At 35.2% G+C, this 23,617-nt stretch overlaps 1 protein-coding gene across 1 annotated transcript in view; it reads right to left on the bottom strand.

Annotated features, from left to right (window-relative positions):
• The window catches only part of tsc1b (TSC complex subunit 1b), a 37,470-nt gene extending 17,035 nt beyond the window's left edge, over positions 1 to 20,435 (bottom strand). The window contains 10 exon segments of the mRNA NM_001282392.1: positions 57 to 222; positions 2,850 to 2,968; positions 6,303 to 6,481; positions 6,571 to 6,644; positions 8,247 to 8,401; positions 8,582 to 8,726; positions 9,776 to 9,928; positions 12,189 to 12,292; positions 15,019 to 15,242; positions 20,402 to 20,435. Of these exon segments, the coding sequence (NP_001269321.1) occupies positions 57 to 222; positions 2,850 to 2,968; positions 6,303 to 6,481; positions 6,571 to 6,644; positions 8,247 to 8,401; positions 8,582 to 8,726; positions 9,776 to 9,928; positions 12,189 to 12,292; positions 15,019 to 15,127 (1,204 nt within the window). The 5' untranslated portion in view covers positions 15,128 to 15,242; positions 20,402 to 20,435.
• Positions 20,436 to 23,617: the final 3,182 nt, after the last annotated feature.

Genomic DNA, 23,617 nt, shown 5'->3' with positions numbered 1-23,617 from the left:
CACGTGCCAGCATGATAAATATCAACATTGTGAACAAGCGTAGACAGTATAGTCACCAGGTGTGCTGTAGAGTCGGCTTGGTAGGTGAGAGGCACTCTGGGACAGTTCCGGGTTTGGTGACATCCCACGGGAGGAAGGGGGAGTGGCCATCCCACACTGGGAGGAGGGGCTCCAGAGAGAATCCTTAACCCCATATGTGGCATTAAATTCACAGCTGGAGTTCTATAAATAAACACAAGCACAGATAAAATCAGTCCCTTGACTGCTTACACAGACTCATCTCGTGATTATTAGATGGCATCTACTATATTTATGCTTTATGGACTTTTTGGTTTACACGTTCCACAAACTGTCTAGCAGAGGTTTTATGCAATACTGTTGCAGAGATTATAATACCACACTTTTTGGTGAATAAGATATTTTTTAAATTAATACTATACTTGTATTACGCAAATGTGTATTGTTACGTACGTGAGAGTTTGTATTTTTGTGCCTTCTCCCTCTCTGTCACTCTCTCTCCCTTTGTCTGTCATTTGCTCTCTGTCTCGCTCATCTTTTGCTCTGCTATTTTTTCCTTCTCAGGTAACTGCTGATTGGATCCCGAGCCTGTCACTACTTATTAGGGCGTTTCTTCGCTGACCAATCAGGCTTTATTCTGCGGACTTTAAATTTGACCGGCACGCCTCGTTTGTTCAGTGTTGTGTGTGTGAGTTTGTGCTGTGCACGTTTGCTCCTGTTTCTGTATCATGATTTAGTCCGTGTCTCTGAACTAATCAAAGCAACTGTTAATTCAACATGGTTTAAGACTTACATTTTGCCCATAGTTATTTGATTGTTCAGAAACACTAGGTATTTTTGTTTATTATTTTAGGGAGTGTATGTCATTGGCGTCACATAAGCTGAAGATTTCAATTTCTTTTTCACATTTTTTATTTTCTTTAGTAAGTTTAAAGGGATTTTGTGTTCTATGTGGCTGTTGGTTTTGTTTAGTTCTTTGCTTTGGCGCAACTCTTTTTCTTTTTTCCCTCCTGTAACTTTTTGGTTTGATTATATTATTTATATATATATATTATATATATTTCTATTTATTTTCAAATGCACTGTACACAGCTCATATACATGCCTCTCTTTTGCAGGCTTTATCACATTTCCTTATAGAGGAATAAACAAATTAAGTGTTAAGATTGTGTGTCCTTGTTTATTTCCATCCATTTATTTAGTAAAAATATAATATTCTAAATGTTACGTTTTCTCTCCCTTTTTACACCTTTTTAAATCGTAACATGTATTAAAATCTGAAGTAATAATATGTTATGTTTATTGTATGTTGTTTATTTTGTATGCTGTTCTTTTTATAATTGCATTGTCAAAACGTGCTGTTTTTGTTTATTCATTCATTCATTCATTCATTCATTCATTCATTCATTCATTCGATTTAGTCTACTTCAGAGGTTGCCACAGTGGAATGAGCCACTAACTACTCCGGCATATGTTTTAAGCAGCGTATGCTCTTCCCGCCACAACTGCATACACACTCATTCACACACTCATACACTACGGCCAATTTAGTTTATTCAATTATTTGGACTGTGAGGGAAACCGGAGCACCCGGAGGAAACCCACACCAACACGAGGAGAACATGCAAACTCCACACAGAAATGACTACTGGCCTAGCTGGGACTTGAACCAGCGACCGTCTTGCTGTAAGGTGACAGTGCTAATCACTGGGCCAGCGTGCCACCTTGATTTTGGTTCATTAAGATGTATTTGGTCTGTATATTGGGATTAATTTCACAGCAGAGTTCATTTGAAAGCAGACTGAGATCATTTTAAGTCCAACTGTTTGGTGTGCACCAGGCTTCAAACGACCACTTTCACATCAAATGCACAGAAGTTGGTTCCAAACCTACCAGTTGTAAACACACACAGATGCTCAACTGACACCGCACGGCCAAATGTAGTCAATCACCAGATTACAGCATGTCACTTCTACGACCTGACAAGTGCCAATTCAGTATTTTAAACTTGCAAAAACAAGCTCAGACAGATGCCAACATGGGAAACACTGATTCAACAAAGCCCTGATTGTTTACTGCGGTCTGTCGCTGTAGTTAGAATTACGTTTGAGAGACTTCATCATCTAGCCCCAAATAAAAGAGACATTATTTCAAACATCTTAAAAGATGGTTCGCTTTAACAGCAAGTGAGATATTGTGCTCTGAAAAACATGAGCAATCAGAATGTTATCAGCAGATCACAGCAGATCATATTATCTTGAAAAATCTGAATCTGACATTAAAATATGAGCGGAGAAAACAACACAACACCATTTGTTTTCCATCTGCAAAGGGTTGAGCACAATAAAGGTCCTGGCAGTGGGCAGAAACATGCGCTTTAGCGTCAGCCGCATCACCAAGACAACCGTTTCTTGCGTCAGCTAGGAGATGGCGTGTTTTTCTCTTTTTAAAGCCCTGCACACCCACCGGAATGACTCAACACCTCTCCCCTCCTTTCCTCTGGGCTCCTCAGCCTGCCTGGAGAACAAGGAGATGATTCATGGTGGGAGAAGGAGGGGGAGCTCTGCTGTGCAGCGGGATGGGAGGGGTTCAGGGATGGCTGATTTATAGACAACAGCTGACAAGCTGACAAACAACAAGAGGGAGGAGGGAAGCAGACGCTGATTCCTGCACTGCTGCTGTTGCAGAAACCAGAAAGACAACCCGGATCTGTTTATGTGCAGAACACTGATTCACTGGATTCACTCTCGTACTTCCACATTGTCAGTTAGGCGGGGCTGCTAAAATTAAGAAAGTGTAAAGTGAGATTTTAGAGTTTGGAAAACTTTTACCTGCCGACGGGTTCCAGTGGGGCTGCGGTAGGGGGGCTGAGTCCCTGAGATAGAGGACAAGGCCAAGGGAGGGACGACAGGCTGACGAGGGGTGGAGAAATGAGTCGAAGAAGAACTTCCTGGAAATGGACAAAAAAATTGTCTCTATGAAATAAAACAAAAAACATCCTGACTCTGATTAAAAAAGGGTTTGCCCGAAAACAGACTGTGACTATGTTTTGAGACAGCATGCTAGAGATTTTACTTTTCCTAATTAAATTTGTGTCTTAAAACAGGTTGTGCTTTTAAAATATAGTTCAGGTCATGAACTGAGAAATCCATTCCTTTGATCTGTTGATCTTTATTTATTAATTCTTTTAATGGCATGTTTTTTCTGATGAATGTCCACTCCAGGATGCGTACACATACCTTTTCTTATGTCTTTATGATTATTAATAAGTTGAATGTTTAATAGCCTAGATTATATGATGACTTTAATTTCATCTCACTTCTGAGTAAAACTTGAATAATATGCGTGTGATTTCTTTTCTGTATGCAAAATGATTTGTTTCCTCAAGATCAAGATCCTGAGGTCCTCTTGAGTGGACCTGGACTCCTGAAGAATTGGAAACAACTGTTTTCTGAGTTATTTATCATTTTATGTGTTAAATCTTTCAAAGTTAATTCCTTTGTATGTAAGCTGCCAGTTTGGATGTAGATCATGCTGTTTTTAAACCAGTTTTGGTAAAAGCAGCTAAGAGTACACCTTGGGTAAGAAACAGATTGTATTTGAGTGTGTGTGTTCTATTCGATTGCGGATCCTTTCACAGGTCAGGGGTCAGCACTGAACATCCTAGTGCAGGGCTATTTAATTAGTTTGTCATGAGGACCAGTTCATGAAAAGCATCCTAAGTGAGGGGCCGGAGAAATATGACTTGTAATATAAGTGATGACACAACAGCATATAAGACCCCATATGCTGTATTTTTGCTCCTTAAGACACCCACGTTGGATTTTTCTACATTCAAATGTTAAAATGTTGTATATGAAACTACATAATTTCACTGCATTGTACAACAGGCTTTTTTACAAACATATTGTTGTATTTCAAAGCACAACAAAAGCCGTGCATTGCTTAAGTAGGCTTCTTCCACATTCAGACACATTCATATGTTTTGAACGCCATATAAATTAGAGAGGCAAAGATTATAGAACTTGGTAGTAAGATTATAGTCTAAAGAATATTCATAGTTTCACAGTTATCACATCTAATGTAAATTTAAGCTTCATATTAGCTAAGTATTACAAATGAACTGCTGTTATATTCTGCGTTTATACATACATAATCATTTTAATAATTTGTAATAATTCATCATACATATCTTTTGTTTACATTGCACTAAAAGCCATGCTACATTGTGAGATGTTTTCTACTGGGCGTCGCTCCACTTCCGCAAGCATATTGACATTTATTCTTACATTGGAAATAAACTTGCGCGAGGAAAAGACGTATTATATAAATGGCCCGCTGCTATAGTTAATCCAGTGTGTGTGCGTATTAGCCTCCTTGTATGAAATCGGAACTTTAAACTAGTACACAGATGGCATAACTTTGTTTAGTTGCAGCAGTTTCGTACTGTGCAACAGAAACATGGCATTGAGAAGCCTTTAAGAATAATTAACATAGTGAAGAATAATTAATAGTGAAATTGGCTAATCGTTGCTATTCGTGGGCGGCCAATTGAAGAGCCCAGTCATAGTGGCTGTCAGATGTTTGTATGGTTGACATATTGAGATTAATTCATTTTCTTTTCGGCTTAATCTGGGGTCGCCACAGCGGAATGCAACTTATCCAGCCTGTTTTTACGCAGCGGATGCCCTTCCAGCCACAACCCATCTCTGGGAAACATCCACACACACTCATACACACACACACAAATACACACTCATACACTACGGATAATTTAGTCTACCCAATTTAACTGTGCCGCATGTCTTTGGGAAACCGGAGCACCCGGAGGAAACCCACGCAACGCAGGGAGAACATGCAAACTCCACACAGAAACACAGAGGCTCGAACCAGCGACCTTCTTGCTGTAAGGCAACAGCACTACCTACTGCGCCACTATGTCGCCTGAGATATTGAGATACCCTTCAGAATTGTAAACACACACCCATGTGGAAATTTTCCTAGCCTATCTGTGCTTTAACCAATCAGGTTACAACACCTATATGTATGATGCAGTTAATGAGGTTATGTCAGAGTATAATTGTTGGTGTTTTGTGATAGTAAGCAGATCGACCTAAACTTATTTTTGAGTGTTGAAGCTGGCTTCTGCTGATGAAACTGCAAACTATCTTTAGTAAACTTTCTTTTTAATTGAATCTCTGACTCCAGCTCTTCTTCATCAGACAGACTGGTCATTTTTGGCTTCAAACCGTAAATTATTCCTACGCTTTTGCCAGAGGTCACTGCAGTATGAAAACATTCTCAATGTTTCACAGCTCAAAACTTTCTGACTCAGTCTAAAACAGCTTATACTGAAGCCAGTCTACCAAAATGACTGCTTGAGGAATGCGCCACTTTATTACTTAATAGGGTGTCAAAGCAGCACATCAGCTGAAAAAGATTAACACCTGTTTCTAAATCACTGCCTGTTTAGCCCTGCACACAGATATGTGCACATATGAGATGATAAACAAGAGGCAAAAACAGGTCTACACAGAAATCAAATGATAAAGATGGCTCTGAGGACAAGATGCTGTGCTGTGCCAAGCTATGAGTTGTCAAAAAGCACTGATTTTGTATTGTAATCCTCATGATCACAACATTAGGAAATAGTAAATTAATTTTATAATAAATGAAGATCAAGAACGTGTAAGGAAGAACTTGGTCTGTTTGTATTAGCATTTAATTTAATCAAATCATAAATGGACAGTGCAAAATACAGGTGTAAACGTGCTCCAAATTGTTCTAAGCTTAACATATTATGGCCGCTTCCAAAACTAGCTGAAAACCCATTTGATCATATTGCTTACATAGTACAACCATATTGATAAACTGATATGGGTTATTTAAAGGCCAATGCAAATATATTGGAATGCAGAGTGGCAGACAGCCGATATTTAGCAGCTATAACTTTATTTATTTTAACTGATAATTACACTTGAATAAACAAAAATGTAATTTAATCTTAAATAATTTGAAAATGGGGTTAAAATTGTCTAAAGTGAACATTCTTATACTTCAGAACAGTCAGAAAAACACAAAAAACCTATTGGCTGACGCCGATATTGGAAAAATTACAAATATGGGCAGATAAACCTGCCTTGGTAATATATCAGTCAACCACTAGTTAAAACAGCCAGAGAAGACTACCTACTGTCCTAACACATGATCACTTATGATGAATTAAGGCTGGAATCACTGCTATTTTGCTATTTGCCAAATTTGAGACAGGAAGAGGCTGTTACCGTAGCTACTGTGGAAGTCACCATACGGACTGGCAGTGCAATCAGCCGGACGTTGTTGTAGATGAGCACAGAAATGCTCAGGCATGCTGGCATAGCCCTCTTCACAGGACGCCTCTTTTGGGTCCAGAGAGACTTTGGCACACTCGATAACTATATCGTGGATTTCGAATCTCTTCCACCTTTGGAGAAAAGAGACCATATGAGGGATGAAGGCTGATGACTGTGGTTTATGTTCTGCAATGAGTGGCATGAGTCAGTAATGTCTCACCGGCTGGGGTCAAGCTCGTGGTCCTTGGTTCCGGTCACTAATTCAGGATGTATTCTGACATGTTCAAGCATGGGCTGCATTATTAACACAGACACAAATACCATCAGTTATATTCGACTGGAATGACACTGTGACTAATAAACAATAGCAATTAATGCAGAAGTACATTTCAAGCACTAATTTGTCATTTCTGGAGAAAAATATTTATTAATCATGGTTGAACTTTTTTATTCACTACAGTTCATTACAATAGTCTCTGATGAATCATGTGACACTGAAAAGTAGACTAATGGCTTTAGACAATACTTCTTTGCCATTGCAAAAATAAAACAAAATTCAATAATATTGTTTGAAATTGCGATTCCATCTGCATAACCATTTGTTTAGTTTGTAATATTTTTTATATGTTATGTGTGTGTCTATGTGTTGTATTTTTTAGTATTTTACTTATACACATTGAAAAATAAGACTAGCTATAAAACGTTTTTTTAATGCAGGTTTTTTTTAACAATTGATCAATACATAACAAGGGGAATCTAAAAGTTTACATGAAGAAATTAGCACAATTAGGTACTGGCTCATTGTATTGTATATTTGTATGAATATGCATGAGTATTTGGTTAAAAATATTGGCTGATTACATTACATTCATTAATATAACTTTATCAATCCATTTAAGGAATTAATAAAGCTGTTCAACTTAAAATTATGCAGGGCTTGATATTAATTTATGATCACCAGTCACTGTGGCTAGTAGTTTTTCAACATTACTAGCCACTCGCCAATTTCACTAGCCACAATTTTGATGTTGGGAAAATGTATATTATATGCATAAATTAAACTTTGGCATGCTTAAATTACTTGATTTAGATTTTCGTGTTTTCCACATGCCTACCCGGTCATTTACCTTTTTTTGTGTGTGTCGTGACCTTGCTCAATGAGCATGAGCAAATGAATTGTGGTTTCATAGCGTCACATTGCAATTTGTTTTATTTGACTTTTTAGGGCTCAACAGTAAGGATTAACCTCTTTTTTTTTCTCTGGCTTTATCAAACTAATTAATTCCTTGCCACACATTTCAAATAATGGGTCAAAACAATCAAAATATAACTTTTTATTCAACAAAAAATTTTCTTAAAAAAACATTTACATTTAAAAAAATATATATTCATGTATTTAGAACTATACACAGTAGTTTACCCAGGCTAAAGATCACAGATTACCAGTTACTATACTATAGATAAATGGAGAGTTAATCTCCTATTAAAGCTGTTGTTAGTCTCACTGTGCACCTGATCATCCTCTCATTTGGTATTCACCTGCTTTCTTTTGCTCGTGCTGCTTCACGATTCAAAGATAACATTTGCACGCATATTGACAAACGATTAAAATAAAATTATAATTTTTAGTGACAAGGCAACACTGGCAATTGAAAAAATATTTAAAGTGACTGGTGGGGTTGTCTGTCTAAGCAGCCACAGTTGAAATCTACCCACATTTGGAGGGTGTTAATGTCAAGCCCTGTAGGTATGATACACACACAAAATACATTGTTTTTGAGCAATAAAAGCAACAAGAAATAAAAATCATCCAGGTATTTAAGCAAAACAACAACAAGATAAGCAACAATGGTGAAATATGAAACCATATATATGCAACCGTGACTGCCAGCTCACCTTGACCACCTCCTCAAAAGTATCCATGTTCTCCTTCATACTGTAATGGGAGCGAAGGTATGAAACAAAATTGCAGGGGTACATCCCATACAGCCGGTGGAAGAGTGAATAAACGCTTGCGTGCAGATGGATAAGATAAACCTCTGGTATATGTCCTGTGAGCAGAGATCATACAGCTTATTAACATCTACTCTAAACATTAAGAGGCCTCATACTTACTTTTCTGATTTGACTTGAAGACTAAACTGATGCAGAAGTTTTTTTTTTAACAAAATGTACTTTAGAGATAAAAAAAATAGTATATAACTGAGTCATAGTCAGTAATTTATTCATACCTGGGTTTCTTAGGTTCCAAGACGCCAGACGTCCAAAGATATCAAAAAACTCATAGAGATGTTGCTTGCCAGCTTGAGGAATCATGGGTAAAAGTGTGATGAGCACCAGGACTCCAGTTATCAGAACCACAACATCTGTGTCTGTCTGTAACACATCAAAAATCATACGTGTATGTTACAATTATACCGATTCCAACGGTATGATAACCTTGAATAAAATATCACGGTTTCAGGGTATTGTGATTACTGTTTATATAATCTTTTAAAATGTCTGGGTAAAAAATAAGAACTTATTTCCGCTCCGAAGACAATGACTTTGTCTGAAATTGCATACTTCCATACTATATAGTACATTAAAAACAGTATGTGGGCTGAGTAGTATGTCTAGATTTATAGAAATTTGAAAAAACAGTATGCAAGAAGTGACCTACTACTTCCAGCGAGATTCTGAAGTGCGCATCCAATGGATGCTACGCTATCCAACGGGAATGAAGCAGGTGTGTCACGTGATCTTGATAAAATGGCAGATGTAGTACATCCGAGCTTCATTCATACTACTCGCATTCATACTGTATAGAATGTACTTTTTTTATCAGTCGAGTAGTAAATTCAAATTCAAATGCAGTACCTACTGAGTAGTAGGCGATTTTTTTCACAGCCAATATATTTTATTCTGAGAAACATTTAAAATATTTTGGAGCAGTAAACATGTCAGTAAATAAATACATATATATATATATATATATATATATATATATATATATATATATATATATATATATATATATATATATATTTTTTTTTTTTTTTTTTTTTTTTTTTTACATTTTTTTCACATAATCTGACACAGTTCATACTTTCGTAACCGACAATAAAAAAAATCGTGTAATCTGACCAGGGCTTTACTCATTCTGAATGATCTTAAAAACCAACAACTACTCTTACAAAACTGGTTTGTAAATAATGTAATACTTAAGTTAGTAATGAAAAATAAATCCTTAAAGTATAAAAATTCAATCATTTAGCACATTATACATTTGCTCATAAGCCACAAATGATCTGATACTAATATCTATTAATGCGGACTTAATGCTTAAAGATTCCTAGTGTGCAGTTATAACAAAGTATTTCCTTCAAAAATCATTCACCTAATACCAAGCAGCAAATCAGATAAAGTTCACACTACAAGCTTACCTTGAGGCATTTGAGGAGAGATAGCAGCAGCGGATAGTGCGCGATCTTGTGGATCCAAGATGGCTGCTTACGGACAACGTGCCCCAGGAGAGTGAGGGTGGGCAGGCGACAGGGGGCTTTAGCCATGCATTCATTCATTTTATCAAAAAGGTGCTGAGAAAGAGACCAAAAAAATCCAAGTCATATTATGAACCAGACTTATTAAAACTGCTGCTAATGTATTCACTGACATCAGACATTTTTGTTATTAAATATTTTTGATAGAAAATAGAAATACTGCTTAAAGATATCCTGATATGCAGGTGTTTAAATGATGATGGTGAGATGACAAGCTTCATTTGTTCATATATTTAATAGCTGTTTATTCATTTTTGTATGATTTGAGTGGGGGGAATTGGATGTTCACACTTAAAATACAACTCAAACCTCTTTTCAATGAGTTATAATATAACTGAACCAGTTCCTAAACTTCAAATTTCCATTTTTATATATGTGCATCAATAAAAATAATTAATGCATGATTGTTTTTGGGCTACTTGGCTAATATAAAAACATGATCAAAGCATGACCTATTTTATTGACAAAAATATAGCTAAGCAAGCAACAAACATTAGTATAAAAATCTACCAAAAAAATCAGCCAGAATAACGCATGCACTACTACAACTACTACTAAGATTATTATTAAACTGTACTATTTATTATTACCATTATTATTTACTTTATTATAATTTTTATATTATTATTTATAATACATTTATATTTACACATGCAACAGCAATGCTCAAAAAGGGATTTGTGAAGAGGGCTGGTTTTGACAACTGTTGTTTGCATGCTAAACTTATCAAAAACTGAAAAAACACAGTTGAAGGTAAAATAATTACTTTAATTACTTGTAATTATTAACTATTACTAAAATGATTACTCTGGTGACATTTGAATTCTTTTTCATTTTTAATTTTTCATTATTTCCCATGTGATGTTCAACAGATCAAGGACATTTTCACAGTATTTCTGTTATGATCACCAGCGATCACCAGCGGCTGCAGATAGCTGATAAATGAAAAGATCACTTAGAACTACAAATCCGCCTTTACATAGACTACAAATCACAGCATGCACTGTGCACACACACCGGTTCCTGATCCTGTCTGATTGCAAACACTCACAGCTGAAGCTGCTCACGGACTGATTACAGGACTATTTAAACCTCACACACATGCTGAGTCTTGTTATACTGAATTGTGAGCATTCCGAAGCGTTTTCGTTGCTGGTTTCGACTCTCGCTTTTTTTTTTGACTGTTTGTTCTTGTCTGCTGCCTGCCTTCTGACCACTTGCCTGTTATTTGTTTACAACTCAGGATAATCTGCATATACCTCTTTGTCCCTGTGTTGACTGCTGTTTGCCTGACCATTCTGTTGAATAAAACCTGCATTTGGATCCGCACTTCACTGTCACCATCGCCTTCACATTACAATTTCCTATTATATTATACTGTATAGTTTTGTGGAGAAAGTCTTATTTCGGTTAGTTTGACTGGAAAAAAATGCATTTTTTTTAAATAATTGTAATCTATTATATTTTCCTTTTTCAACAGATCAAGCCACTGTTGTCCAATGACTTGCTTAATTATTTTAACATGTCTAGTTAACCAAGCAGCCGGCAGCTAGCTCTCTGCAACTCTCATGGTCGCCCACTGAAGCTAACCAGGCCTGAACTTGGTCAGTACCTGGATGGGACACCACATGGGAAAGCTGGATTGCTGCCAGAAGTGGTGCTAGTGAAGCCAGCAGGGGGCGCTCAACCTGCGGTCCGTGTGGATTCTAACACCCCAGTATAGTGAAGGGGACACTATACTGCTCAGTGAGGGGTTTAACTGGCATCCTGGCCAAATTTGCCCACTGGCCTCCATCCATCATGGCCTCCTGACAATCCCCATTTGATAATTGGCTTCATCACTCTGTCTCCTCTCCACCAATCAGCTGGTATGTCGTCTGGCGCAAAGACTGCCATCACGTCATCCAGGTGGATGCTACACAATGATGGTGGATGAGGAGATTCCCACAAATGTATAAAGCGCTTTAAGTGTCCAGAAAAGCGCTATAAATTTTAAGGAATTACCCTAATTAACCTAGTTATGCCTTTAAATTGCCCTTTAAGCTGAATACTAGTATCCTGAAAAATAACTACTAAAATATTACCTACTGTCATCATGGCAAAGATAAAAGAAATAATTTATAAGAAATAAGATATTAAACTTATGTTTAAAAATGCTTTTCAAGAGGGCTAATAATTTTAGCTTCAACTGTAATTTTCCATTTTCAGTACTTTGTTGTAAGTTAAACAAAACCGCAGTGAAGCAAGTTCAAGACTAGGTTAGAAAATTATGCAGAGAATATGCTCAAGTGGTCACCTTATCATGTGGCTCCCTCACTGAGGACAGGATGTGCACTGTCTGGGCAGAGTTGGTCTCCAGGAAATAATCCACCAAACCATTCAGCAGCACGGACCCTCGATCTGCAAAATACAAATCAACATTAAATCATGCAATAAAACATTCAAAAGAAAAAAGAATTATGGATGCATGATATTGGAAAATAACTGACTTTGTGATATTTTTTTTCTTCTTTATATTTTGTGATATGAAAACTATTTCATATGTTTGGATTTTTTAACACCTTTAGGGGGCTGCCTCTGCATAAAACTATAGTACAAAAATTACAAGCAAAAATAATGCAATACAACAAAAGTTCCACATGAAATAAGCAGTACTTTATGTTTTATGCTTTACAGTTTTTCTTAGTTATTTACACACAATTACTCAGACACAAAGACTACAACATGTAGCTGATGCACCAGCCCCCTGAACCAATTCTGCTATACTACAAGCACAATTCCTGCTTTACACTCAAATTGCAGATTCAAAACACAACACACAATTCTCTGCAGTTTGCACAATTTTCATGCAGAAAATCTCTTGTTTTAACAAGGAACACACTGTCATTCAAAATTGTTAAGTCAGTTGCCCCTACTTTGCATACTAACTCATCACATGAGCAAACACCTGTCACACAGAATTGCAATTTAGAAATCAGAGCTCATCTGGTTCACAACTGGTTCACTGCCAACCCATGTTTTTAGTTGTTTATCTCCCTCCATATTCTTCATTCCTCAAACATATTGAGGAATTTTTTTTCTGCCTGTAGATGAAAAGTGGATGACCGAAATTCACACACACTTATACCCCTTTTCCAAGCTATAGCAGTTGATGCTTTTCGTGGCTGGATTCGCCATGCAAGAAGACATTTCCCCCACTGCTTGGCCAGACCAAAACAGAAAAGAGGATGCAGTATAACATTTTTTTTTACTGTAACCGTATTCAGTAAATACTTCTGTTGATGGCATATATAGACGACGTTATGTGCAACTTTGTTGTTGGTTGATGAACACTGTGCACACTGTATTTGTGGGAAAAATACAGTAAAATATATTTGATATTTGTGTGTTTTGTATAAAAACAATATTCTGAAATATTTTACAATGCACTTTTGTAGGCTTATGTAGTAAGTGTAAGACTGAACAAAAAAAGGCTTACAGAAAGTTATTATGATGAATGGAGAAGAAGTGGTCATAGTGTTTTACATTAAGCACATCAGTGCTCAACTGTTCTTATTATTGTCTATTCATGTGATGGCTTGTGTGTGTCATTTGAAAACAAAATATCATTTTGAGAAGAAATCACATTGTTTTGAATGTAGAGTTTAATTTTGCAGAACAATTGAAGAGTTTTGCCCAATGGGTGTGTGTTTTGTGATTTGTGTGTAGAGTTCTGATAGTATGAGACATGCTTTGAGAAAATGTGTGTAAACAATTAAGAAAAACTGTAAGAAACACTGCATAGTCTTAACTGTACAAAACAAAATGCAATTAAAGGGACTGTTCACACAAAACTGAAAATCCTTTCCTCACCCTTCACTTGTTTGAAACCTATTTGAGTTTCCTATTTCTGTTTAACACAAAAAAAAATCCAAAAAATGGTGGTAGCTAGAACCCATTGACTTCCATAGAAAATGTTTCCTACAATAGAAGTTAATGAGTGAAAGCAACCAGCATTTTTTAAAACCTCTTATTTTATATACAATAGAAAAAAAGAAACTTATAAAGATTTAAAACAGATGAGGGTAATTTCATTTTTGGGTGAATTATCCCTTTAAACTTTGTAAAAAGCTACCAATATCTTTGTTTTTTAATACCTCAATGTCGTAAAGAAAAAGTGTCCAAACTTAGTCCTGGAGGGCCGGTGTTCTGCAGATTTTAGCTCCAACTTACCTCAACACACCTGCAAGAATGTTTCTAGAGCTAGAAGGCTCAGTAAGAGCTCAATTTGCTAGCCCAAGTGTGTCTGATTGGGCTCGGAACTAAACTTTGCTGGACAACAGCCCTATAGGGCCCAGTTTGGACATCCCTGCTCTAAAGTAAGTTTGTTCATACAGTAACAACCTACAAATGATAAACTCAGACTCTATTATCAAACTTTGCTATTAATCCACAAATTCTGAACTGTTATTCCTTGTCACCTATATTAGGGCTGCACAATATATAATTTGAGCAATGTGCATGTCGGCAAAAGTCACATGGCAAGATATGCAATGTTGAGTTGGGATTATTATTGATCAAACCACAAATTAAAACCATAACAGAGTGAAAGTTTATCACTGGCATGCTTTTTAAAGGCATTTCAAGAACCTTCTACCACAAAAAGTACAACATTTGTAACTTTACTAAAGAATCATTTGACTGAAATATTAATTCAGAAAAGACTACACAGTGTTGTTTTACAATTGACATTTAATTATTCAATTTCTGTACCTGAATACTAGTTTATTATTAATTATTGTACTTTTTTCTTTGCTCTATTGCAATAATTTTTGCTTACTATATTTATTAATGTTTTATACATTATTCAAACCCTTACAAAATCACCCCACTAAATCTAAATTAATGATTTCATTCCAAACGGGGCTATTCAAGCCATGAAAAGGTGCAATTGTGTTCATATCCAGATTTTTCCAATATCGTGCAGCCCTACTATAAAGTATGATCTCTACTTGACATTGTGCAGTATGTGATGCAAGTCTTTTGGAGATTCACATACTGTGGTGTTCATTCTGAAGCATTATATTGTGCAGCTATACTACTATAAATCAAGTCATGCAAACATAGAGAGGCAGTTTTGTCTGCACCTGTGTTGAGGTGTTCATTAATAAGGCCCTTGATCTCGTTCAGCTGGCGGAGGTCAAAGGTCTCCAACAGGGGAAGAAGATCCCCCACGTTCAGCTGTTCCCTGGACATGACGGTGTGGAGGGTCTCTTAAACAGTCTCTCAGACGTCACGCTCACAGCGTCCCGTGTCCTGTCCAGCCTGGAGGGGTCCCTGGGCCTCCCGTCGAAACAGTCCCCAGGCACCACTGCAAGACACATTTGAAGACTTACATCACTTCACTTTTCTAGATGTGCTTGTCTCCATGAAATATTCATGAGAACATCTTGCAGTTTCTGCGTTTAAGTAAACTTTCCAATTCAAGAGTGAGAGAAACATTGGGGGGTGCACAAAAGTTGTAATGTGCCATTATGAAGTACATTTGATATCATTACCATCAAAGGGTCAGATGTTTTAAGAAACGCAAACATTTTTTTAAAACAACACTCCACTTTTTTGGTAAATAGGCTCTATTTACAGCTCTCCTTGAGTTTAAAAGTTGAGTTTTACCATTTACCATTATAATTTAGCAGTTTGGGAACACTTTCAGCTTAGCATAGATCACTGAATCAGATTAGACCATTAGCATCTTGCTAAAAAATGTGTTTCGATAATTTCCTTTTAAAAGCTTGACTTTTCAATAGTAACATCGTGGACGTAGACCGACAGAAAATGAAAAGTTGCAACTTTCTAAACCGATATATGGCTAGAAACTATACTCTCATTGTGGCATTGTGATAATCAAGCTTATTGCTGTACCATGGTTGCATAAGACCTTTTTTCCCCCATGTCCTGTCTAATATAAAAACAACTATTCATTTTACGACAGTCTTAGTACACAACGTAACTTTAAAAAGAAACATTATTAAAACTCTTTTTTTTTTTATGAGATGCTAATGGTCTAATCAGAATGATAATCTATGCTAAGCTAAGCTAAAGTCCTCCTGCCAGACCTGGAGATTGGCTAAATGGGTTCAAAAATGGTAAAACTCAACTGCTTAAATCTTGGTGACTTGGTAAAATGAGGCTATTTTAAATAAAGTGTTCCTTTAAGCATTGATAATTCACATGTTCAGACCTGTTCTTAAACAGACATGACAAAAGTCAGTTGTCACACCAGCCTGACAACACCAGATCAACACAGTTAAAGTCAAAGAAAGAATGCAGTTTAATGAAACCAGGGAACTGACTAAACAATTTGGTCAAAATAGATTACACATTCAACATAATTAACTTCAGCTATCTTTGTTGCGATATTTTTGATTTTTGGTTCAAAAATGTTTCTTCCAAAGTTTGCATGTCTATAATTCAAGAAGTATTGAAGATGTCTTAATGTCCTGTAAAATTTCTTTTTTAAAACAAACTTTACTTTTAAAATAGGTGTTAATGCACGTATGGTTCAGTTACAGAGATTCTAGGATTTAAATGTGACTTCATGAGTATTTTACACATTTCAAAGGTCAAAAACGAAATGTGGGTTACACAGAATAAAAGCAGATTTTTAAGTGTAATATTATAAAAATGCAAAGAACATACTTATTTAAGGAAAATATAAAAATAAATAATTTATAGTCAAATTATTTACATTATTATTTTTATTTATATACAACAGTTCTGTCTGGTTCTTGAATCTTATTGGTTGATAGTCGTGCGAAATTCTGCCAGTAACAGTACTCGTCCAGCCTCTTCAACCTTGTGTATTACTCCGCCCACATACAGCAACAAGCAGAGAAAACTACAGTTTGACAAATATTGCAGCTGTTGGAGAACATAACCTACTTTTTTAGTCGATAATGTAGTTGTTTAGATTGCAACTATGCAGTTTATTTAGGATAGTGCCTATTTTAAATTTTTTTAATTTCTGAGAGACAGTGCGACGAGCAGGCTAAAGACGGTTGACGTTGTCCATCCACAACAAAGGCTGCATTATAAGCCCTTAGAGGAGGAAAAATACAGCGTAATTTCAAACTACAGCTGTTCAAAACATTATAAAACTGGTATTGCTTTTGTATGTTGTAGTGGTGTATTTACACCATAGTAATTGGTGTGTGTTGAGTGTAAGATGGGACTCATCTTAAAGTCTTAAAACTGATGGCCATCTGTTTCTAATGAGTCTCCTGTTACAACAGTAATCTGGTAGTGTTTGCTTTGCTTTTGGCTTTTTCGGGGGTTAATTACTGTGATCTCCTGATTGCAACAGAGAGAAACTGGGAAATCTCTGTAGACTGATGGCATTCCATGCCGTTCAGTGTTATAATCGTAAAATGTGAGCAAAATCACCTGTTTTTTCATCACTTTAAACATTACGCTAGGGAATCATTCAAATACCAGCTCTAAAGTAATGTTGTGAATGAGCAGCAGTTTCTGCTGTTCTGACGTCAGCTGCAGATGTGAATGAATGGCCAAAGAAAGTAGTTCCTCATACAAAAGGGTTTTTAGACTCTCCGTGTTTGATTTGTTTTATTTTTATATACATGATTATGCAGTCAAACTATCATTGCATAAACGCAATATCATACTCGAAGCAGTGCGGTGTGACTGTATATCGTCACTGGTCCGACACTAAGGCAATGCTCGTGCCAATGTAAAAAAATGTAAAAGCCTTTATTAACATGGCTAATATTTAAAAACAGCTATATAATTTGATATACCTGTAATGTATGCAAGATATTTCAAGAAGATTTTAAATGGTTAGTCATTTATATTTTAAAATCTTAAAAATTCTATTTTATTTACTTTTAATGATTGAAATGTTGGTTGTTTATGCTCATCATAACTAACACTTATTGCATTTAAATATGTTATAATGTTGACACTTAGATGTGGTAGAGCATTTATTTTATTCTTGCACAGTATTAAAAGCGCATGTAAACTGAAAGTATTCATTTCCTTAATACATTTACCCATTTAAGCCAACACTTTGAACATTAAATCAGCATTCATAGTAAAAATGTAAATGTTTGTTGATGATGGAACAACTATATATTAAAACAAACTATACAACATAACATGAATGTTAGTTAACAGTAATCAACTGACCTGAAGCTGAAACCTGAAGACAGACTAGCAAAACAACTTCCAAACATAACAGATACTTTTCATAGCATTTAATACTAAAAAGTCTTGCACATCTCCATATCAACAACTTCAGATTATAGTCTTAACCTACATATTAACCAGCTTAATCTTGAGAGTAACGCGAGTCCCCAAGACCTGAAGCTAACAACTGCTAAGTGGACACTTTCTCCTTATTATATCATCAAAACAAACAGCTGCTAGAAAACACAAAGCACTGCTCTAAGGATATCTTAGTAGAAGATGAAAACCATCTAGGGAAAGGTGACAGCAAGAATGACCCTTCAATGTTCCATACAAAGACGTTCATTGATTAACTTCATAATCATAGCTCCCAAACTAAAAGCACGTATCACACTCATGGGGAAAAACACACTAATAAGATGAAGTTCTGGACGACCTCTTCACGAACTGTGGCTGTGTCTGCCAACTGGAAAACAGGGCTGTTAACAGCACAAAGAAGCTTTATATGCCATGTTTAGAGCCACATAAACAACTTCCTTAAAGAACTTCTGTTTAAGTTTACAGTTTTTCTCAAATTTCTCTTTTAGTTTTTATATATTAAATCAAGTCATAGTTTTTAAGAATTCTAAGTCTACACACTCAGAAATAAAGGTGCAAAATCTGTCACTGTGGTGGTATCCTTTTAAAAGCTACACTTTTGTAAAGGTGGACATTAGTACCTTTAAGGTTCACTTTTGTACCTTTATGGTACTATGAAGAACACATTTGTACTTTTTAAGTATTATTAGGTACATGTTACAAACAAAATAAATGTAGTTTTTTTAAAAAGTACCATCTCGATGACTGTGTGAGGGCTTTAAAAGCATTTAGAACTACGAAATTGTAAATTTGACAGATGAATAATGACTTAATTGTTTATATAACAAAGACTATGCAGTATTATTTTACATTTGATTATTCAATTACTGTACAACTGAATACAGTTCGACTTCTTAGAAAACAATCAAACACTGTTTATTTAATTTGTATCTTTTTTTCATTATTGAGCTTGTCTATATGCTTGTAGATTATCTCTTATATTTTATGCACATACACTTCCCTACAGAATCATCCCAATCAATCTAATGATAAATTAGCAGATCAGCAGATATTAAGCAGACAGTCTACTAATACTCAAATGAACCATCAAAATAAAGTGTTGCCAAATATGATTATTAACATAATTAGTTTTTTGTCATGATTAATAGAAAACGCCCAATAAAAAGAACTGGGAGTAACAATAGTTTATACAGATGCATGCAAATAAAATATTGCCAGGCATATTTTATTTCATGACATAATTAAATACTGTATTTAACAATCATAGTGCTGCCACAACAAATAATTAATTTGTACGTTATATCTTTATACTTCACCACTATCTTTTTTAACTACTACAAGACTACATTCTTGCAAGCAAGAAATATTTAACAATTACTAAAAATTATACAATTTAGTATGTTAACTTATACTTTTATTAAGTACAAGTCAGAATAAGCATGTTATTTCATTAATATATAATGTTATATAATCATACATGTGATTATTTCAGCTATAACAAAAACATTTTAAACATTTAAAAACATTAAAGTATTTATTTTATATGCAAATTACAATGCAAAAACATTTTAATTAATCAAGAAAAATAACCGTCATTCTTACTAGTTAAATGACTTTACACACTTAACAGGCGAGCAATGATCATACAGTAAGAGCTGGAGACTGCATTGAATGATTTGCATGCACACAACAAATTCTGTTCAAAAACATCCGCTCTTATGGGCGTAAAAGACAGCAAATAGCAAACAACATATGTCTGTATTTCAACCAATGCATGGCCCAAAATAACAGCGCAGGCATGTGCAGAGAGATGTTGTGGTTTGATCTGCATGCACTGACAGCAGATGTGTGTTGAAATGACCACTGGCGTAAACAGCGCAAGAGAACAATGGCCAGAATCTGCGGGACTGTCTCCAAAAAAATGCGCCGACCAAACCAAACATCCCCGCATGCATTTCAACTTCCCCCTTAAACGCCTGCATGCGCGCGGGGAGATTTGTTAGGATTCGTTTTGAAACTGTCACATTCAATAGGGACTATTATTTCACAGACAGTCCCAGGCAAGAGAGCCTTATTATCGACAAGCATACTGCAAATCAGAAATAACGCCCGAGAAACTTTATAATGCACGTAAAATACTGAGAAGCAAGCACATCTAACATCCCGACTGTCAATGCAGATGATGTAAAAATGTCACCCCAAAAAACATCGTTTAATAAACCTGTTTACCTGTTAGAGAAACTGCACTCCACAGGGCGCCGCCATCTTGAACACCTCACAACCCCTGCCAGCGCGGTCGCCTTCCGCGGATGAACAGGAGAAATAATCCCCGAGAGCTCAAAAACACGCCTGTATCTGAACACAGAACATAGAAATACGCAATGAATGTTATTAGAAATAACCTGCAGACGTACTTTATGAATGCATGGACCTAAGGCGGGAGCAGGACTGACGTGTGAAAGTTTTAGAGGATCCTGCAGTTAGGCCCTGAGTTGTTTTTCTGAAGGGTGGAGGGATGCAGGGCTCTGTAATGCGGCTTTCGCGTGACTCAGGTGGTGAGCGCATACACGCTGAATTGGACCAGCTAAAAGTTTCAGTTTTTTGCCCAAAATACACCATATAGAAACTGTGCAGTCCTTAACGGAATCAATACATAAAATGTAATAAAACACAAATTTAGTTTCATTCAAATACATAAATTGTAATAATAAAGACAAAAACATTCTATCAATAGGCTACATGAATGAATGAATGAATGAATGAATGAATGAATGAATGAATGAAAACTATAAAATAGAAATATAGGCTAATGCCTTAGTAAATAATTAATAAATTGGGGTAAGGAAAACGGAAGCGGACATTTAAAGACCAAATTCAGGCAAAAATAATGAATGAATGAATGAATGAATGAATGAATGAATGAATGAATGAAAACTAAATAGAAAATAAAAATATACACTAATGCATTAGTAAATAATAACTCAGGGCAAGAAAAATGCAAATAGACATTTAAACACCAAATCTAGGCAAATAATGAATGAATGAATGAATGAATGAATGAATGTATGAAGGTAGGTAGGAAGAAAGCAAGGAAGAAAAACTAGATAAAAATAAAAATATAGGCTAATACATTAGTAAATAATTAATAAATAGGAGCAAGGAAAATAGTACAAAAGGAGAGTACAAATTCAAACCTCAAATCCAGGCAAAAAAATATTGAATGAATGAATGAATGAATGAATGAATGAATGAATGAATGAAAACTAGATAGAAATAAAAATATAGGCTAATGCATTAGTAAATAATTAATCAATAGGGGCAAAGAAAACAAGAGGGGAAAAATTCAAACCCCAAATTCAGGCCAAAAAGAAAAAAATGAATGAATGAATGAATGAATGAATGTGTGACTGACTGAATGAATGAATGAATGAATGAATGAATGAATGAATGAATGAATGAATATGTGACTGACTGAATGAATAAATGTGTGACTGAATGAATGAATGAATGTGTGACTGAATGAATGAATGAATTAATGAATGAATGAATGAATGAATGAATGAATGAATGAATGTGTGACTGAATGAATGAATAATTAAATGTGTGACTGAATGAATGAATGAATGAATGAATGAATGAATGAATGAATGAATGAAAATGTGAGCAAAAAGAAAGTCATCTTATAGTGCAAATAAAGCTAGCCTATATATACAGGCTGCATAAAGGCCTACAAAATGATGAAAAGTAAAGGCAGCCTAGCCTACAAAAAATGTTGAGTTATGAATGAATGAATGAATGAATGAATGAATGAATGAATGAATGAATGAATGAATGAAAACTAGATAGAAATAAAAATATAGACTAATGCATTAGTAAATAATTAATCAATAGGGGCAAGGAAAACAGAAGTAGACAAATTCAAACCCCAAATTCAGGCCAAAAAGAAAAAATGAATGAATGAATGAATGAATGAATGAATGAATGAATGAATGAATGAATGAATGTGTGACTGAATGAATGAATGAATGAATGAATGAATGTGTGACTGAAAGAATGAATGAATGAATGTGTGACTGAATGAATAAATGAATGAATGTGTAACTGAATGAATGTGTAACTGAATGAATGAATGAATGAATGAATGAATGAATGAATGAATGAATGAATGAATGAATGACTGTGTGACTGACTGACTGACTGACTGACTGACTGACTGACTGACTGAATGAATGAATGAATGAATGAATGAATGAATGTGTGACTGACTGACTGACTGACTGACTGACTGACTGACTGACTGACTGAATGAATGAATGAATGAATGAATGAATGTGTGACTGACTGACTGACTGACTGACTGACTGACTGACTGACTGAATGAATGAATGAATGAATGAATGAATGAATGAATGAATGAATGAATGTGTGACTGACTGACTGACTGACTGACTGAATGAATGAATGAATGTGTGACTGAATGAATGAATGAATGAATGAATGTGTGACTGAATGAATGAATGAATGAATGAATGAATGAATGAATGAATGAATGAATGAAACTGTGAGCAAAAAGAAAGTAATCTTAAAAGTGCAAATAAAGCTAGCCTATATATACAGGCTGCATAAAGGCCTACAACATGATGAAAAATAAAGGTAGCATAGCCTACAAAAAAAATATTGAGTTATGAAGTATCTATGTTTAAATAAATATACAGACCAATAAATTAACAAATAAAGACAAATAGTCAGGAAAAATAAAGTAAACCAACTTAAAATTTTAAATATAGGCTACAATACATACAAAAATGAGGGGACAATGTAACTATGTTAAAATCCAAGTAGACTTTTAAATTATTTAGGGTTTATAATAAATAAAAACACAAACAATGGTGATAAGAAATCAAGTAAATGAGATTTTAAATAATCCTAAATACAGCTACATTGAAATCCACATGTGCAAGAAAGAATGAAAGCTAAAAATAAAAGAAAAAATCTAATATAAATATCTTATAATTTAGTAATTTGTCATTAATTTACAACGTACACACAATAAAAATGATGCCATCATGTTTTCACATCTCATGTTATTTAAATCCCTTTGATAAAGCACACATAATGTGTTGAGCAGAAGAAAACTCTCAGCCACCATTAATGTTCATTTGTTTGTTTTCTTCATAAAACTGAATTGTGTCTGAGATCGTCACTGATCAGCTTTTGGTTCTGTATTCACGTGAGGGTGAGTCACAAATGTGTCACTAAGGTATTATACTTCCTTTCCGTTACCTCATCTTCAGTAAAGTCTAACTTTACAGTATCTGCTTTATCTTGTTTGTTCTTTTTTTAGTTTATTTTTTTTACAACACAGAACAATAATTTAACAGAAAAAACATGCTACATGTATGCAACCACACATCCAACCCTTCCAGAAAATATCAGTTTTCATCC

Source organism: Danio rerio, chromosome 21, assembly GCF_049306965.1.
Source record: "Danio rerio strain Tuebingen ecotype United States chromosome 21, GRCz12tu, whole genome shotgun sequence".
NCBI classification, from domain to species: Eukaryota; Metazoa; Chordata; class Actinopteri; order Cypriniformes; family Danionidae; genus Danio; species Danio rerio.
The sequence above is the reverse complement of the archived record's forward strand: the minus strand, read 5'-3'. Positions and strand labels throughout refer to the sequence as shown.